At 34.3% G+C, this 21,021-nt stretch overlaps 1 protein-coding gene across 1 annotated transcript; it reads right to left on the reverse strand.

Annotated features, from left to right (window-relative positions):
* Nucleotides 1-2,547: 2,547 nt before the first annotated feature.
* Nucleotides 2,548-17,976, reverse strand: LOC149787704 (uncharacterized). Its single transcript, XM_089975651.1, has 7 exons — nt 17,917-17,976; nt 12,131-12,283; nt 11,062-11,141; nt 10,498-10,569; nt 6,766-6,862; nt 3,526-3,741; nt 2,548-2,699 (listed from the first exon to the last, which is right to left on the reverse strand). Coding segments are annotated over exons 1-7 (639 nt in total). The 5' UTR covers nt 17,936-17,976; the 3' UTR covers nt 2,548-2,697.
* Nucleotides 17,977-21,021: the final 3,045 nt, after the last annotated feature.

Consider the following 21,021-nt stretch of genomic DNA (forward strand, 5'->3'; position numbering starts at 1 on the left):
AAGTAATTTCCATTTTTTCACTAGGGTTTCCACTTATGATGGTAGATGTCCACTTTTACACAAGAATTTTCACTAAGTTTTACTTTTACATTAGACCTGTCACTGTGATGAGTAACTTCCACTTTTACACTAGATGTTTCACTATGATATGCAATTTCCTCGATTTCTACTTTTACGCTACATTTTTCACTACCATGAGCAACTTTCTCTTTCACACAATAGTTTACACCATCTTAATCAGATTTCCACTGTTATACTAGATTGTTCACTGTCATAACAAGCTTCCACTTCTAACCAAGATTTTTCACTTGCATAAGTAACATCCACGTTTGCACTAGGCTTTTCACTGTCATGAATTGATTTCTACTTTTCCACTAGATTTTACTATCATATGTAATTTCCACTTCTACACTAGCCTTTTCGCCTTCATGAGTAATATCCACTTTATACTAGAATTTTCGCTGCCATGATCAGTTTCCACTTTTACACCAGATATGTTGCTATCATGAGCATGTTTTTACTTTAAAACTAGAGTGTTTACTCTGGTAAGTAGCTTTCCACTTCTACAATAAATTTTTACTATGATCAGTAAGTTTCACTTTCACACCAGTTTTCCGATTTCTTGAGTAACTTCCAATTTTGCATTTGAGTTTTCACTATCATGACTAGATGTACACGTTTAAACTATATTTTTACTAATTTACTATCGTAAGTAATTTCCACGTCACTTTTACAGTAGATTTTTCACTACCACGAGTAATTTCTATGTTTACACTCCAATTTATACTGTCATGAATAGATTTCCAATTTTACACGAGAGATTTCAGTCTCGTACATATCTTTCGTAAACTAGATTTTTCACTAGCTTTCGTAAACTAGATTTTTCACTAGCTTTCGTAAACAAGATTTTTTACTAGCATTCGTAACCTAGATTTTTCACTAGCTTTCGTAAACTAGATTTTTCACTAGCTTTCGTAAACTAGACTTTTCACTAGCTTTCGTAAACTCGACGTTTCACTAGCATTCGTAACCTAGATTTTTCACTAGCTTTCGTAAACTCGACGTTTCACTAGCATTCGTAACCTAGATTTTTCACTAGCTTTCGTAAACTCGACGTTTCACTAGCATTCGTAACCTAGATTTTTCACTAGCTTTCGTAAACTCGACTTTTCACTAGCATTCGTAACCTAGATTTTTCACTATCATTGGTAGTTTTTTACTTTGACTCTAGATGTTTTACATCAAGAGTAATTTCAGTGTTTACACTAGTATATTTATTTCTGAATGAAATAGTCGGTGATGGAAATGTCCGAACGTCTGATGCCATCACTCAGACGTTTCCGAATGTGACATTTGTTTGTCCGTCTTTAGACATATCACCTATTTCCACTCTCAACGATTCGGATTAAGCATTGCACCTCAAGAGTCTATTCCAGCCTGCATCTGATTGAAGATTTTCAGTAACTGTATGCACAACTGAGTTTTAACTAACAAAAGTACGAAACGGAAGACAAAAGGCAGAAAGACAGACGTCTGCTCAATGTCCAGCAACGTTTCATCACATATATTTTGCTTATGCTTTTGTAATTGAGAATACAAACATAAACAAGAAGGCAAGGGTCTACATGTCAAGAAAATAGTTGAATCATAGCTGCAAAACAGGTTAACTGGACCCATAATTGAGCATATTGTCTTAGCTTCATAATTATTTAATATAAATAGGAAATAAACACACCTAGGGGCTTTTGAAATACAAACAAATAACATATTTTAACTAAACCCTTAACTCCGAAGTGTATGATTGTGACCTTGATAACAGGGTCAACGGGAGGAGGTGAGCATGTTGCACAATGAACTGTCTTGGCTTCATGATAATTGCTCTCAAGAATAAACAATATCCATTAAGGAAGTTACAACATATAGGCAAATAAAAAGCGCAAAGCTAAACATTAAGAAGGAGTTATCAACGACGACGACGACGCAAGAAAGTGATTACTACGTTTTGTTTCCAAAACTAACTTGTACACAGCTAACGTATGCAAAATGTAGTTAAGCACATTTTTTGCAAAACTTTTGAAATATTCTATCCTGGATATATATGTGTTTTAAAACACTTCTCCGAAAAAATGACTGTTAGCCTGACAAAGACACTATTTTAGAAATGTTCTAAAACATAAAACATGTTATGACATGAATACAAATACAACAACATAGCTTTCGTAAACTAGATTTTTCACTATCATGAGTAGCTTTTTACTCTTACTCTAGATGTTTTACAACAAGAGTAATTTCCTGACGAAACAAAGCTTTAACTGCCAATGAGCATTGTTTTGTTTTTCTCACGTATTTGCAATGTACAAACGTATTTGCAAATTCAGGGCAATTTTAAAAATAAATAAGAGAACCTGTTTCTAAAAAGATGAGCGATATAGGTATTCCATTGTGACAAGAATGAGAATAAAAGGCATTTGCTAAGTATATAGATCTATTTAATAATTTACCATAATGACAAGTATACTCCAGAGAGACAGGCCCAGTCCGCTTGAATAAAATGTTTATTCAATTTTTTGTTTAGAAGAATGAAAGGTATATCTTTAAAAATAAAACATCACATTTTCTCCAAAGGATTTAGATTTAAAATGGCATCAAGACGTTTATTGTCTACACACGAGGAAGCTGTTTCAACACTTCAATGTCCTCTGAAAGAAGAACGAAAAAAATCGATTACTACTTCACAACTCACTAACAAAATCTGAAAAAACCGATATAACATTCTTAACATAAACTTGAATGTAACACGCTTGACAATGGGTTCACCGTCAAGAATGACGGTTGTTATTTCGAAAAAAAGATTTCTTAAACGTTTGTGCCAAAACAGTTCCAGAAAGAAGTGTATCATCTGCACTTTTTCGAGAAAAAATTTTCATACTTTTATGTTACCAATGATATATCAGTCTATGTTATCAAGATTTGGTGGTGGTAGTGGTACTATTTTCTTTTCTGCTCGTAAAAACTCAGTTTTACTACTACTAGAGCACAGTTAACATCATGAGGTAATCAAACACGTTAATGTTATCTGCTAATTTAAAAACGTCAGTACTCGTTTGATCAAAAAATCTCCAATAAGCTGAAATACTATGTTAGAAAAATTATGTCTAGTCATTAACGACACGGAGCGAACTATATCAGTCAAATAGCATTATCCCACCTGTTCATTCCTAAATCTGTTTATTGTCTAAAACATCATGTTTCAATTAGAAACAGTCGTATATTAAATATATATAACAACGATATTTTGTCTTTTGATTGGGTACAAAAACAGAAGTCGACAGCCGATAAGTGGACAGCCGATAAGTCGACATCGATTTTAACATAGTAAGCATATTAACAACTTGAATACTCTAAATTGATAACGTTTGTGGTGTCTACTTTCATAATAAGTAATATTGAAGTTTGTAAACGTGTGCTTTACAATTTGTGTTCTGAAGAACACGTATCCATTGATAAACAAAGACATAGGCTTACAACAAAGTTGACAGGTATATCTACAGTGATGCCGGAATGTGTTGGTGTTGCAGTTACGAGCTGAAAAAAGTCCTCCTAAAAGAGATGTATCTTGGTGACAGTTGTATGATGGATCATCTGCACAGTGCAATGGATTGTGTGTTGTCAAATAATGATAGGAGTGCGTGGTCAGATGATGATAAGCCTCCGTCGTTATCTTCGTCGTTGTTGTTACAACTGCAATTTAAATGATTGGACGGTTTACTTGTTTTTATCCATTTTATTTAGAGTATCAACATATATCGTATGCAAGCACATTTATGATGATATCGAGTGAATGTATTTTTTACGATCTACAGGAAACATACTCATACCTATAAATGATTTATAAGCCGACGTGCATACAAATATATTATGTATGTATGCATGTAGTATGAATAGTCATAGTTTTTCCTTTTCTTTCATAGCTTTTTACTCATGTTATTGTTCATGTTGCTGTTTTTATTATTCCATCTGAACAAAGTATTACCACTGCTAATAGTACGTACCACGACTTAAAACTAGAAACATTATTATGGTATGTCCTCAGCAAACTGCTCAAAACGTATATGACATCTTTATCTTATCAACTCCCTAATATCACTCACTCTATCAATCCCTCGCTATATATATGTGTGTGTGTGTGTGTGTGTGTGTGTGTGTGTGTGTGTGTTTAAATGGAAAGAGATAAAGAGACAGACAGAAACAATGTCTGATACAAGTGAAAATATGCAAGAATCTTAAAATACGGTATTACTTTGACAGAAATTAGACTAGTTCAAATAACAGCCTAATATGTTATTGGTGATGGAATATCTGTTTCAGATATCTTGTTCATTTGGTTCATAATGTGTATTATATAAAAGGTATTCAAGGTGTACTGGTTACAGAAGTTCCCGACAACAATTAACAATCAATCACAGCACAAATGGATCAAACTAGTATAGTATCTTAAAATGAAATTACCAAAGACTGCGTTAATTATGTTATTCAGCTTTCCATTTTACGCCTCATAAATATTTTCTTGCCAACCCCACCATCAGAATAACCATAACATCATCAGCACAATTTATCACGCTGTATTTAAACTGTTTCACATTGTTACGCTCAGAAGTCATTTCAACGTGACATTTTAAGTATCATTTGATCAGCTATTAGCAGTCTTAATCGATTTACAAAGGACTAATTAATAGCATATAAGCCTTGAACTAACAATGCTGTTTGCATATTACAATAGAGTACAAAAATTAACACCAATTTTTAACAGATATTTAAATCTGTTCTCCAGTTTTTCTAAGATTATGCTACATTAATCGTAATATATCAAGTGAGCAAAAATGATCATCAGCACAAATAGCCAAGCGACAATAAGCTTTGTCTTTACAGTTGAAAAAGCTATTGACGTTTGTAGTAGGTTCAACTTTAGCAATAAAAAGTGGAGAAGTTTTCAATTTTGTCCTTTCAGATTTGTTTGCCTAACTCACAAAGGTCTACCCGATAGTCATTGGTCTTCAAGCTGGTAACATTTATACACAATAAATAGAGTAGCTTTTCTTGGCAGGTAATTCCATATGACATTTCATCCAAACAGCTGACGCTCTAAACACTAGGCCACCGGAGCGGTTATACCTACTTGTAGATTTTGTTCCATTTGCAATAACGGGATTTAGTACATTGTTGGAATTGTCTTATGGGCTTTTCATGAAAAGATCATTCGCATCAAATTGCTTTACGACATGCTGACAAAGTAATATATCAGTATCGCTGAACATAAAGTGATAAGCAAAGACGTCACAGATAACAAAACACACAATGATGATTTACTTTTATTATTTCATCTTTAACGAGTTTAGCTAGTACATAGACGGACAAAATCTCAATTAGAAAACAAATTACGGCAAACAAATTTAAAAACACACCAATATATAAATGGACAGCTAAAATCAAGAAAGCTAAATTCCATTTGAGCAACATTTTGAAACAAATATATTTATTTAATCCATGTGATAACAGAAATTAATGCGTATCCAATTCATTGCAGAGATTACATTTTGTAGCTTAATATTAAAAGACTTTGCACGAATGCATATCTTACCAGAACAATAACAACAACGAAACGAGCACCGATTTAAGTACTTATTTTCTTTAATCGCAATTTTCGCGAAAAGAATTATAGATTGAATTAGCTACTTCTGCTTTCGCGACATCCAACGGAAACATATCAAACTAATTTAAATTTAAATCGTGGCTATGCGCTGTCTTAGCTTTCATTCTGAGAGTGATTGCATATTAGAAACAAACAGACAACCTACAATGACAAGCTAGCGTTAGCAGTTCTTAGTTCTATCTTGGTATGCGAGTATTGAAAACGTAACATACAAGCTGCATTAAATCGTTTATATAGATAACTAATATGGTGAAAATAACACAATAGCATTTACAACATGATTAAATATTGTCCAGAAGAAGGCAGAACATTGTGACTTTTGCTTTGGAATAGTATTTCGTCTATTCCAGGTCATACCTTACAGTTCCAAAAGCACCCCGAATGCCACAAAAAATGATGCTGGTCTATTTATGTTATTTTTGCATTAATTTGAAGACACGAGTAACATTATGTTGAATTGTTTGTATTTGAACGTTTTTTACATCTTCAATTGTTATGTTTTTTGGTTGTGCATTTCGTGAGTGCTCAGTTTCGACAACTGGACCCGAACGTTCCAAAAGCGGTAAAGACTTTTTGCAATAACATTGTACTCTGTGTGTGTGTGTGTGTGTGTGTGTGTGTGTGTGTGTGTGTGTGTGTGTGTGTGTGATTCTGATTCTATGTAGTCTCTTATTAAAAGAATGAACTTTATGTCAGATATTTTGACATTTGTTTTTACTTGTGCTAACCAATTAATCATAGTTCCGCGTGTCTGATCCTCAGAATGTGTACCATACACCAAAACTAATAACCTTGCAACTAATGAAGTCAATAAAGTCACACGTATCATAGAATGCCAACACTGAGCGAATGATACTAACCTAAATAAGTATAACACGTGTAAATAGCATAAACAACAAACATCAACAAGCTCAAATGCACCCTTCAATGACGATGCTTCTGCTGCAGTTGATGATGTTAGCAATGTTATCAATGATGATTATGACGATGACGGGGTGCTTATAATGTAGATAGTAATGTGAAGGAGGAGGAGGACGACGACAAACGTTATGTACCGATATCATTGCAGTAATCCTCACTACAACAGTCCAGTTTCAAGTGGCTGGCGCTACGTCTCCCGACCAAAGCAGTTTGAGAATCAGTCATACACAACTGTACCAAATGAATATTTTAGGGTGATAATGACTGAAAAAGTAACTAAATACATTTGGTAGTAAGTTATAAAGTAGAGACATTGCCAAACGTTGCAAATCAATACTAAAAATATATTGGTTGCCGACATAATGCAGATTAAATATTTTGGGATTGTTTACACATTTTATTTTGGTACTTTTGTCGAAAGTACCAAATAATTATTGTGCTACTTATCAAACTTCGTGTATATTTTGTAACTCCAAGATTAGCCACTGTTCGTTGCAAGCACTGACTGTATGAAGCGACTATAATGATAAATATAAATGATAACCTGAAAAACACTTGCAAAGTGATAAAAGAATACAAAGGCTTAAACTTATTCATCGCCTTCTTTTGTTTCAATTTTATCGCACATTTCTACAGTTTTTTTTAAATCTATGGGGAATAAATTTAAACATGACAGGTTTACTGATGATGAATGGCAGAATAATCATTATCCAACGTTTTAGAATAAACCAAAATGTGTGGCATAAATAGCATGTCAGCTTCTCAGTAAATAGCATGTTATACAGAAGGTGTGTTCCAGTTTTTCCATAATTCACTCTAGCATACAAATGCGTGTACATTGTTGCTTCTCATTGTATATGAATATGGTTGTACCCATATAACATCATCATATTTTGTGAGGCTTTCAAGACATGACGTTTTGTTTCCTTCCAGGTCCATGACCTCAACAAAGACACCCTTTCCCTCGCCCCAGCCAGCAAGTTACACATCACGCGCATTGGCTAAAAGTATGTAATCATATTACGCCCTCCCATCCTTAAAGATGTAAAATGAACAATAACGACACCCCTAAACACCCAAAAGGAGTAACCACCACAAAATAACAATGTACCAAAAAACATATACAACCATTAGTTCGCTAGCTACGAAAGGATGGATTGATCCGAATATTATTACGACGCATGCATATCGCCACCACCGTACAACACAAGAGTAACACGCCTGGGCTCTAGAATAAACTCATGGAGGTTTTCGTTGATTAAGAATGCCCTTAGGTGTTAGCTGTGTGCCCTCAGGCAAAAGTTGTAGTTCTTTGTACCCCAATATATGAGGGCTGGCGTTACTCCTCCTCACCACCTTGTTAGTCACGGTTGTTGCAGGCGTTACTGGTCGCACCGCCATGTCATGGATGGCATCAATACGTTTCTTACCTGTGAGCCGCGTAACCTCATCTTTATCGATTCCAGAAAACCATCAAGTGACAAACACGATCAACGCTACTCACGTTAGTAGGTTCGCTTGAGGTAAGCATTATATCCTAGGCGTACTGGAGACTAAACAGATGCTGTATTAGATACGGTTATCGAACCGCTCCATATACCCTGCGCACGATGGCTGCAGTCCTTGCTTCATCTAGCTCTCACGTCGTGCTTGATAAAGAATTGTCACAAATTATCCATGGATTAGCCTGCAGCAAAGATTGTCTTTACAGTCGCAACTGCTTGTAGATACGTTCCAGAAGGCCGCAATATTGGAAGCCTCATTTGTCACTGGCTTTGGGCTGATGGGGCGTCCAACTTGTCAGTTGTCTTTGTTTTTTACTTAAGCACGGCTTTCATTGGTTCTTGTGGCAACTTTTTTCAGCAGCAACTCTACCTGGGTGTTTTAGTCTTGATGATTTGTTGAGTCTGATTGTGTAATCACTTGTGATGAGGCATCATTAGCTGTGCTTGTAAAGTCTTGTCATTTCTTCTGTATAGGTAATCATACCAATTGCAATCGGTGCTAGTACTGCAACATACCTAAAGTAAAGGTAGAAATATATATGGATGAGTTGATCCTTTCTAAAATAGCTCTCAAGATGTTCGCGTTATCAGTTGGCAGGAAGTGGCTACAAACAGACAACTCCTGCGCAGCTCATAGCCCGATCCCTTTGAAATATTTTAGCATCGTATATGCTAATTCTTTGTTGCATATTGCCATAAGCCACACAAAATAAGAGGTCGTCCAATGTATTTTTTGACTGCGTTTAGAAACCACCAATACGGGCAGGTGGTTACCATGCTATACTAGTGTTGACTGGACACGGTATATTCCCGAAGCTGAACCGTATCGTGAATAGCCGTCATCGTACAAATCATTACTGCCGTCTTGTCAGTTTCTCGCTCTTAAGCCGTTAAACCATATGGTATCTTGGCACTATCCATGGCACTGCACTGCGACTGAATCATTCTTATGAAGTGATAGGTAGATTTGGTTAAGCGCTTAATTCTAAGTAGCTTATAAATAATATAGGAAACGGTTGCAAGTATTATGGTGTGACTGGTGGCATGCCTGCATTCTGGGAGCACGTCTAAATGAAGGAGTATCTTGCCAAAGATGATCATTCTGAGAAACTGTTGTGTATCATCCTGCCCCTCTGATTCAACAATAATGTTTTCATAGAGCTCTACCCTAAACGAGTCGTTGTCTTGGAGTAAAAGAGGGCTAGCCACTAGATCAGCGTTGCACTTTTGCGTTAAAACTCACATGATTTATCTGGAGGTGTTTAGTGAATGCCATTTTCTTATGCACACAAAGACTTACAAAAGGCGCAATCGTCGAGTATCAAATGTGTAGTGGTTCTTTCAAATTTCTGGATTTCATCTAAGTGAAGGAAAATGTTGATAATATCTTGCACCCGCATCTGTTTCTTTGGTTTAAAATAAAATACAAGATATGAGGAATAGCATAATTCAATTTTACTGACATTATGTAACTCATTTTGTGGATGTGGAATTTTGGATCAAAGTATTCAATCATTTGAATCAAAATGCAGCATGTAGTTTGTAAACTGCATCTTAGCACAGGAACGAGGTTGTCACGTGAACAGATTACAAAATACCTTCTTACCGAATGACTTTTGTTTTAATTTTGCAATTTAAATCTCTTTTTGGGCTGTAAAGCTCGGTATAATCAGCGATATAAATATTTCAAAAATAAGCTATGAAACATATCTCCTTCTTGAACGGTTGACTCCCAGTGAAAACATAACACAAATATTATTTCACTTAATGTGTGTTCAGCCTTTGACGTCAGATGATGTTAGGTCAGGCAATCGTCCAAAGACTCGTTCCGTGATGACAACAACTGAATTACATTTTTGTCATAAATGATTGGGCCGAAATCGATTATTTTCTTTTCCTTTTTCCCGTCATGAACAATTCCATCATATAGATTCATCATTGTAATTGTATCATTTTATCTTTAATAGTTTACATGTTTACACAAAACGTCTTTGACATTCCATTAACGATACTAAAACAGTGTGTCAAGGGTTATAGACAGGACATAATCTGCACTTGCACTAATACAGAAATCAATACAAAATATAAATATATGTACCAGTGATATGATTCGTCACGTGATGTAGTATTTACATCATTCAGATACAAAAATATAACTGGTGCAAAATTCACTATTTAAATTTATTTTCATTTATTTCTTTGGTTTATCATAAAAATACGTCAATAAATTAAATTAATACTTTATCTTTTACAGTCTATTTGTTATTATTGGTTAAATCAAATGGTACCTTTTATTACTGATTTTCAGAATTTAGCGCTTATGAAAAGCGGCAATATTTTGGATGTTGAAAAGCTACTCACATCTTTGCTTATACAGCCTCCTTTAAATCCGTGATGGTTGTCGAAGTCAGTTATCTCCATCACATAGCAGACCTACAAAAGGCCATGATCTATTCATCATAATCCCACCACCAACCACACACCCAACTCCAGTCCCGGCAAGATGTCATACACTGTGGATATGTGGACAAATCTCTGTGTTTGTCTATAATATTATAAACGTAATTTTCACGGATAGATTAGTAGATGGATAAATAAGTGAAATGATGTATAAATATATGGATCAGCATATGTATATATATATATATATATATATATATATATATATATATATATATATATATATATATATATATATACATACATACATACATACATACATACATTAATTAATTAAACAGTAAGACTGTATCTTGGCAAATAGGAATATCGATAATTATAGATAGAATAGATTAAAGATGACCTGTCTTAATTAAAGGTAAATATGCAGCATATTGGCCTCGAACGGAGTAGAACACAAAAACCAACAAACACAACTATCCTTTAAACACACTTATCCAATGAATGGTTGTTTGTATGTCTTACCTCACCAGGGCCGCATGTCACAGTTTCATTACAGTCACTAGGGTCTAGCACTGTTTGCGGGCAGAAATTACAGACGGTCGCTAAGTACAAAAATGAATTAAGATAAATAAGGAGAAATAAAAGTAAAATCAAAGATGAAAATAATCGATATATAAAACATTTTAATAGTATTCATCACAAATCGCATGATAATAATTGCCCCATGATTGTGCAACAATATACTGGCGTTGATTGGGATACATAATGCATGTCAATATTTTGTTAGGGATATAGCATACTTAGCTAATGGCCACTGTTTTGTTTATTAACAGAATAACTCATTGTAATTTTCATCGTCATAATCATCATTATAATGAACATAAATATCGATAAAACAGCAACACTTCTATGAGAAAAACCACATTGTACGTCAGAGATTATACAAACAGAAATATTGCATCAGCTCAAACTAGATTTCAAGATTTCGCCATAGACCTCAAAATGTCTATATATATATATATATATATATATATATATATATATATATATATATATATATATATATATATATATATATATATATCGTGACTGTGTGGAAGTGAAATGATGGCTCAAAAGGGATGTGAATAAATCTGATCAGACAATGCCACAAGAGAACTATACTGTTTACGAAAACATCATTTCTAACCCTTTGTTACAAAGATATTGGAACAATGTACGGGTGCTTATGAACACGATCTCAAGAAGAGCAGTAAATATCTATATTCTATTGCAGTACAACATTAATAAATCATGTAGTCATAATAAGCTACATATGTGAATAAATATTAAAAATTAAAATAATCTAAATTATCAAAAGAAACCCCAGTTGTTAAATTTTGTCAATGTTCATGTCGTCATTGAAATTTTAAATATTGTCACTCTGTTCAAAGATACAAGAAAAAATGTTTGTTGCTTAAAGAAGAAAAAGATACTTGCATAAGAAATTGAAAAGGATTGCTCTTTCCTAATAAAGATGGCAGGTACTAGAATTTTGTGACCTGTGTCAGGATGCCAAGAGATAGTGGCGTAATGGGCGAATTTTACTTACGACATTGTCCGCAGTATCGTTTACAAGCTCCTGAAAGCACTGGGTCTTGACATAGATTTGGTTCCTTTGCATGAAGCAGCTGGCATGCGGTCTGATCTATATCGTTACAAACGTCAGCGCTCCCTCCTCCTCCAACAAGCAAAAGAATTGTAACTGCAACAAGAAAATTATTGCTGCTTCTTGAACCATATTCCATCCCCTTAAACCTGTCTTTCACCTGTGCTTTATGACATTAGCGCACGAAAGCACAGAAGTAAGGAGACAAGGGTGCGTGACCAATGCAGTAATTTGTGGCCAATGCAGTAATTTGTGAATATTTATATTCCACGTTTGTAATTACGCAGTGAGCTCCTGGATAATTGTAAGTCAAAATGGGGATTTACATGCTTAGGATCAGGGGTATCAAACACATGGCCCGCGAAACCGTTTCCTGTGGCTCGTAAAAAAAAAATGATTCGCGTCAAAAGGTATCATGAGAAGCAACAAAGGTGGTGTGGCCTTTGAGCCATAGAAAATTCCCTCATTCGGCCCTCAGCATTGTTTGAGTTTGAGACCCATGTTTTTAACAGTGACTTTGAAAATAAACGCAATTTCTTGAACAAATATCATATAATATTCTTAAGTGCAGTCATGCAAACTTAAAATTAAACCGCTCTACAGTCTGCCAGAACCCGTGAAATTTGTTTCCTTTAGTTTTGAGTGAACCTTACCGTTCATTTTCAGGCCGAATTGAATGGAAATGACACAATACAAGTGTACAGGTCCCTTTACTGTTCGACCGCTCCGGTGGCTAGTGGTTAGAGCGTCCGCCTCGGAAGCGGGAGATCGTGGGTTTGATCCCCGGCAGAGTCATAACAAAGATTTACAAAAATTGTACTAACAGCTGCCTCGCTAGGCGTTCAGCATTAAGAGGTTAGTGTTAGGACCGGTCGGCCTGGTGTCAGGATAATGTGACTGGGTGGGACATCATGCTACATGTCTGCGGCTATGATGCCCCAGTGCTAGACATCGCTTTAAACTGTCACACTGCAGATATCGTTGCGATATGACTGAAAATTGTTAAAAGTCCTAATCACACTCACATACTGTTTACTGTTCGCGCTAAAGCATCTCTACCCCTAACAATGTATAAGATATCTCTAGTAGATGATGACCTTAAGAAAGGGCTGCGTTTGGTAAACAAAGGCGGAATATGTGTGTGTGTGTGTATATATATATATATATATATAGCATGGCATTTAAAATGTAGGTATAAAGCAAATTGATATATGAATGATATTGGTTTATCAAATTGTGATCCGCCCATGGCTCAATAATACGGACATATGAACATTCTTTCAACTGCAAGCCTATAGATCAATGACGAATTTCCACTCATTAGTTATTATTGACGTATGAAAATAACGATAAGAAGTATTATTAGTCCCTGGTTTCAAAATGAATTTGACATGGTACACAATTTCATCGCAATCCTTTTTTTTTCCCGTTCCCCTCTCCCCTATCATGCACACAGGGCAACATAAGCATACATACGGAGTGAGACAGAAAAACAATTTGGGTTGCATGAAAACTTTAAAACTGAACTTCCACCAATTAACATACAAGAATATGGTTAGTCGCAATGACATATTTACACTTTTGTTAGGATCTATCTTCAGTGTTCATAATATAATGTCAACGATACATAGTTGCAATTGTCAGTCTACACTAGGCCTATATGTTAAATTTGTCGGTTACGAGGCACAAATACTGTAACGTATTTAATGCTTTATTGTTGCTGTTGTTGTTTTTTAAACCTACTATAATGTTCTTAAAATCGAGTATTATTAATTAAGTATGAAAATATCCACATGGATCCCCTCCGCTCCCTTGTTTATCTCTCTCTCTCTCTCTCTCTCTCTCACACACACACACACACACACACACACACACTGAGGATCATCGTAGCAAGATACGGGCGAAAATCCATAATAATACGAGCGTTGGGGACTTTTGCTTGTGTCATAAGACGATGTGATAGACAGACAGACATACAGACAGACGGACAGAGAGAGAGACAGAGAATGTTATGGTCATTTGTAATATTAATTGAAGGAGAATAATTACTATTGTTTGTTCGTCATTTCGCTTAGTTTCTGTTCCACGCTAATTTCCATAATCCAGTACGTGAATGTCTGCGCTTTCAGTGTGTACAAGAGGCTAACGTGTTTGTAGTGCTCAAATGTCTTCACAAAAATAATCTTTCCTGTTTAAATCTTATTCTGATTTAGTCAATGTGAATGAAAAAAGAAACTTAAAAAGAAAACAACCAATTTATCAATTTGCAAATGTGATTGTGAATCATAAGTAAAGGAATAGAACTACATTTTATAGCGGATACACTTGCAGGATGTGAGGAGTTCATTCACTTGGTTCATACATAGTTGCCCGGAGCATATCTCAACTCCGTACAAAGGGCAAATATGTATATTTGTATGTGATATAAAAAATATTGTATAGTATGTACGCTGTATCAATGATATATCACTCACTGTATACATTTTTCATTGAAAGGAAATTTGGCAAGCCTCGTTTCCTTTGAAAGAAAAATGTATACATCTCGTGATATATCATTGATACAGCGTACATAATATATATATATATATATATATATATATATATATATATATATATATATATATATATATATATGCGTATGTGTGTAACTTTGACACCATGATAACTTGTTGCACTTTAGTGTTCAATGAAAAGGCACACCTTTCAATTTCAATTTTATATTTACCCAGTTTTGTTTGCATGCTGTAGTATTTTTAATGTATATCTATCGTATGCATGTTGTTTTGTATGATTACAGATTGTGAAAGTCATTTTAAACACATAACATAGCTTCAAGATAGCGGAATTGTACTTTAGGATGAGGCCCATCTGGTTAAGTAAACATATCATTGTGGCTTTCTGACTTTGCATTCGATGGAGGAAATCATGTTGTCGAATTTGAGTTCAGGTCGTGGGATATGTCTCTTGGAAACCAGGTGGCCTATTTTCTGATTGGTTAGCTACAAATGGATCTGAACTTGCTGACAAGTAGAATATTCTGGATATGATTATTTGACCCTCGTTCTGGTTGTGACACTGCGTCTCAGTTTTCAATATGAGGAATGTTTAACTGTGACTTAGTTATTCCCATATTAAACATCAGTCTTAGTGAATATATTTAGTCGTGTCAGTTGAGACTACTTCAGGTAGTCATTGGAATTATAAGGTGTTGATCAACTTTTGACTAAGTAGCTGTGATGGGATTACAGTGAATTCATTTACAGACAAGTTGTATCATACATCAAGAATCGTAGCACGTTTCTCTTATACAGTATAAGACCATAAAGTCGTAACAGTATTATATGGTATCAGAAATTAGTTGAACACATGACACCTCCATTCTAAATCTGTTTTTATCAGACCAGTAAATTTTAGACCACATCTTCGTGTCACTCTTTTCACTAAATCATATTTGCACGATATGCAAGTCTATAAACAAGAGTTATACAACTAGATCATTTCATGTTTGCTTTGATGTTAATTCCGGTATCAGTCCAAGTTGGACATATGAACCGGTACCAAAATACCCGGGGCTGATCGGCGTAGATGACTGATATATGGACAAAGGCAAAACCCAACATCACTTCCTTTACCTCAAACAATAAATATCAGCAACATGAACATTAAATTCACACAGTCAGTACGAAACCTAGGTGTTATTCTGAACAGTACTCTCACATTGCACCAACATGTCATGAACATATGCAAGGCTGCATATCTTGAGCTGAGACGCATCAGCTCCATTCGCAAATATCTTTCAGTTGATGCCACTAAAACACTTGTGTGTTCATTAGTACTTTCAAGGCTGAACTATTGTAACTCAGTTATGTCTGGTCCATTTCAATATATACTCCAGAGACTTCAAAAGGTTCAAAACACAGCTGCTACGACGATACTTAGAGTACCACGATCAGAGCACACCTCCCCGCTGCTCTTCTACCCTATACTGGCTATCCATTCGATCCAGAATCAAACACAAAATGTGTTCTCTGTGCTACGTTTCACTGACGGACTCTAGTCCAACATACCTATCCGACCTCACCCATGTGTAAACACCAGCAAGATGCTTACGCTCCTTTTCTGACAATCGTAAACTCTTTATTCCCTCTATGAAAACGAAGTCATATTGACAACGTTCTTTGGCATACCAGAGCCCAGCAACGTGGAATTAATTGTCCACTGAACTTAGACATTAAGACACAGTGATCCCATTCAAGAGTGCTCTTAAAATTCACTTATTTGGACTTTTATAATTTTAAAATCTCTGTAGATAAGGAATTTCCTTTAAGTGCTTCACTTCACTACCGCCTTATTCGCTGTAGGCGTGAAATACGTATTCTACGTGAACAAAGTTAAACGACTAAAAAAGAAGATAGTCATTTGAAATATAGATACATGGAGTGTAAAATCGTTTTTGTATCATGCATAATGGACGTGATTTCTCATCCCAATGTGAAACGTATTCGCAGAGTTTAATGTAAAGCATATTGTATTTCCTTTAATTGGCTCAAAGGGATTGGACACAATATCTCTCAACTTAGGATGTGCTCTCGTTTCAAGACATATCACTTACAGTGAACAAAAAAAAATTATTTTGGCAAAGATTACATGCGACTGACCTGTCGTATCATGCTAACAAATGTAAGTATAACTAGAATTTAATTGGTGCGAATAGGTAAACGAAGTTAATGACAATAAGAAGTAATGAACCTTACCCCCAAAATTGTTAGTTTACGTTTAACCATTTGTAAAGAAAGATTATTTGTTCTATTGATTTCACCTCTCTGAGTATCTTTCAGTATGCTTTAAAATGTGTATACATTCCCGTAAATAGTTCATTAAATGATGTACTCCGGAAACGCTTTCGTACTACATTATTATCAAAAGCACGATGATGAAATCAATACTATGAAATCTTAAATCACTTCGCCGAGTTAAAAAGTGTGTTTCACAATAAACGCACGAATCTCTTTCTAGGACCTAACTTATATTCATTCGTGGCGTGCCATGAACTATTCCACATAGCAATATAATTCCGACCACACTTTTAAACGAATGATTATAGATACAAACCTCTTTAAATAAGATGCCTAATTCTTCATCGCTTAAATGAAAACGCGAAGTATTATACTTCCTAGTTGAAGGATAAAACCATATGTAAAAATTAAATGTGAGATAAAGTATTTGTGATTGTACGAATATAAAACTACCTATCTGCATATATAATTATGTTTCAGCTTATTGGTAAGTGCCGTTTCCAAAGATATCAATCTAAGCTTGTTTTGTACCCGTGAATGTTGAATCCTTTACCATTTTGTCGTTCCAGACATATCTCCGATTTGTTGATGGAGTCTATATGTTTTGTCCACGGATCGGGATATATGCGTTTGGATGCAAATCCTCTCTCGCATGTTCATGAATGAAGCACAATCAATTAAATTGTACATTTGCGTTTTCAGATATATTCATGATGTTAGATTTTATATCTCATCTATGTATTGATTAGGGTGTATTTATAATTTTTAGTAGACCAATTGTATACTTTACCTTCCGGGATTATCTCGCGCGTTTTTTTTATAAAATTTATTGTAATTTTTTTTATTTTTATATAACAATTATATCATAACTAAACGAATTTTTATGCTTACGTTTTTGAAGGAAAAAATATTTTGTTTGAGTAAATCTCTTACCCAGAACCAGGTCTTCCATTGTCTCTGTTTAAAGTGTCATGGATCACTGATGTCTTGAATATGATGCACACTAATACTATAGATTGCTAACACGACCTATAAACATTGGCAGTTCGTGAGACAATTTATGGTGAATACCTATTTTTAGAAATGCTATCTCGTTAGAATTGGAAAGCGTGTGGATGAATGGACATTGTGCCTTACCTTACAAAGTCATATATAGTTGATCACTTTATTAGTAGGGGATTTATTTGACTATAAACATATCAGGGCTGGGGTTACTTAAGGAGTATTCCAAGACTAGTATCTTGGTGCATAACAATGACATGCCAATTATGTGGATCTGCACGTGAGATAATCTCAGGATGATACCAAACTTTAAATAATTGTTGAATAGTGTGCTGATTGTGGAGCTAGTACGAACTGTGCCTACAAAACCAAGAAAAAGATTTTAAAAATAACAGATATCAACATCAATGCCTTATTACTCACTGGCCATTGTCGCCAAAATACACACAGACAATCACGTCATAATCCTCAAAGAATAATGAATTACCTTTAAATCTAGATTAACAATGATTAAATTTAACTCTTTTATCACCGACAAACGAGAGAGGAAATATGATTTGAAAATAGACTAGGAGTACCTTTGTGGGTACTAAACCGGAAGTAACAATTGTGGCATGAATCCAGATGGCTTGTAAGTTAAATCGTATGAGCATAGAACAATGGTAATTTCAAGCCTCACTATCCTCTCCCATTTATGGATAACACAATGTTTTATGGACTAACTACCCATGACCACCTGTATATGTTCTTGGTATCCACTAATCAAGATGAGAACATTGTAATGCAAGAAATAGATGTTAAATTTGTGTTAAATTCAATAAACTTTGAGACATCTATCACTAACCTATTAAATGTAGGCGATGCAAGTAACATAACGTAATTTGAACAGCAAATATCAAAGTTACATGCCATTCTGCATTAATAGTTAGACGGGTTATAACATTTATCTGTTCTTCTAGTCATTGGTTAAATACTATCCAGACGAAAAGATAAAATCATGCCTATCTATGAAGACAATTATATTTAATTTAATTGTTATAGTTGAAAGACGAAAAAAAGTATAATAGTTAGAGACCAGTCTTGTTTGCATATAGTGTCGACTTCATTGACTGGTTTTATAGCGTTTCAGATAAACGTTTAGTTATGAAAAAGTGTACAGAAGGACTGAAGCAAATGTATAGTTTTTAAAGGTCTGATAACACAGTTATAAAAATAAACTAATTTTTGTGTGTAAATTAATGAAAGATTCAAACATTTTTAATGACTACTATCATACCTATTTTGGTATAGAAAGTTCAGCCTCAAAATATTAAATGACTTTCATAATTACTAGGTGATGGAAGATAAAACATAGTTAAATGACATGTGTTAAGTAATTTCTCATTCTTTGTACTACAATTTAAAACTTTACCCCGTTCATTATTAATAAGCATATCGATTAGTTCATTAAAGATTCTGGCAGTTAAGTGAGAATGTTTGACAGACTAAGAAATATTTTTAATGTCTGGGCAAAATGAGAGTTTATAATTAGCAACAAAAGACATAGATATTCGGAAGCACAATATGAATACTAAATAGAATTAGATGAAAAAATAAAATATGATTATCAGAGCAAAAGATCATGGTCAGTGTCATTTCTTATGCACCTAGATGGTAAATCCTTGACACATGGGTTATGTGCCAATAGACGCAGATGAGGATCTTTCGATAGGCAACTGTTCATGCCATTAGATGGGAAAAGGGAATGTTGCCCAACATTGCAGATGATTATGCTGCAGACGCATGTCAGAAATTTGCTTGAGATTCCATTACACTTGCGCGACCATTTCAATTATTAATTGATAGATTGTTTGCTTAATAACAATACAGAATCATATTATTTACAACGTTCTTTTGCATACAAGGGCCCAGCAACGTGGAATGAATTACCCACTGAACTTAGACACAAAGACACAGTGATCACATTCAGGAGGGCTCTCAAAACTCACTTATTTCGACTGCAAGAACAAACTTAAAGACCTAATAATGTTTCCTACCTTAAATATTCTCAGCGTGTTTTTTTAAATAATGTTTTCTAATTTCATTGTTTTTGTTTTTGTAATTATATCATTATATGTTTTTTATCTTATAGGTGTTGTATAATGTTGTAAAGCGCTTAGAGCTTCTAAAGATTAGACTCTGTACAAAGTCCTCATTATTATTATTATTATTATTATTATTATTATTTATTTGTTTGGAAACGAAAATGATAATTGAATGTAATGATGTCAATTAATTGTACTGCAATAGGTATGCAGATAGCACAACAAAGAAAATAATGTCTTTCACTTCAGAACCTCAAAGATGGAAAAACATATTAAGATTAAAATAATTCTTCAGATATCAGAAATATGTTTCAAATTTAAGGAGAAAAGTGTATTAATAATGATTTCATGTTTTCAGTGAATTTGCAATGATCTAGGTATCCAAATGGATCAATTATATATATTACTACAACAAGCTAAAAAGCAAACTAATATTGTATATAAAATTACTCATAACCGATATTAATTCATTCTGCATCCATGTCAAAATGGAAAATGAGAGGAAAGCACCAGTACCTATTGGGTTTATCACAGATCAGTAAGAAAGCTCCAGTACTTATTATAGATGGTGACAAGTTCCGTCAAATTGGAAATGTTTGTGGGATAAGATCAAACCTTTATTTTTTCAAGAAGGCAACGATGAACATTACCTTTGTACTAGAATGATGAGATGTGTAATAAGAATGAATGTAAATTTAAAAATTACAAGATCTTATATTTATTCACAAGCGGCATTATCAGAAACATAATTTACTCAGATCATACGATCATCTAATGAATGACATTAAAATGAACAAAAATTGCATTGTCATTACAAAATGACTATATCAGTTTCGTTCATTATATATATATATATATATATATATATATATATATATATATATATATATATATATATATATATATATATATATATATGCACAAGAAAGTATTGTAACGACAGCATACATAG

Source organism: Sinohyriopsis cumingii, chromosome 11 (assembly GCF_028554795.1).
Source record: "Sinohyriopsis cumingii isolate HCF-2022 chromosome 11, ASM2855479v2, whole genome shotgun sequence".
NCBI lineage: Eukaryota > Metazoa > Mollusca > Bivalvia > Unionida > Unionidae > Sinohyriopsis > Sinohyriopsis cumingii.

What these genes read in the sequence shown, in the direction of transcription:
- LOC149787704 (XM_089975651.1), bottom strand. An exon ending in GAGGCTGTATAAGCAAAGAT is followed by an intron (nt 6,863 to 10,497) that starts GTGAGTAGCTTT and finishes CATTTGGTACAG; the next exon opens with TTGTGTATGACTGATTCTCA. An exon ending in GGATTACTGCAATGATATCG is followed by an intron (nt 3,742 to 6,765) that starts GTACATAACGTT and finishes TTTAAATTGCAG; the next exon opens with TTGTAACAACAACGACGAAG.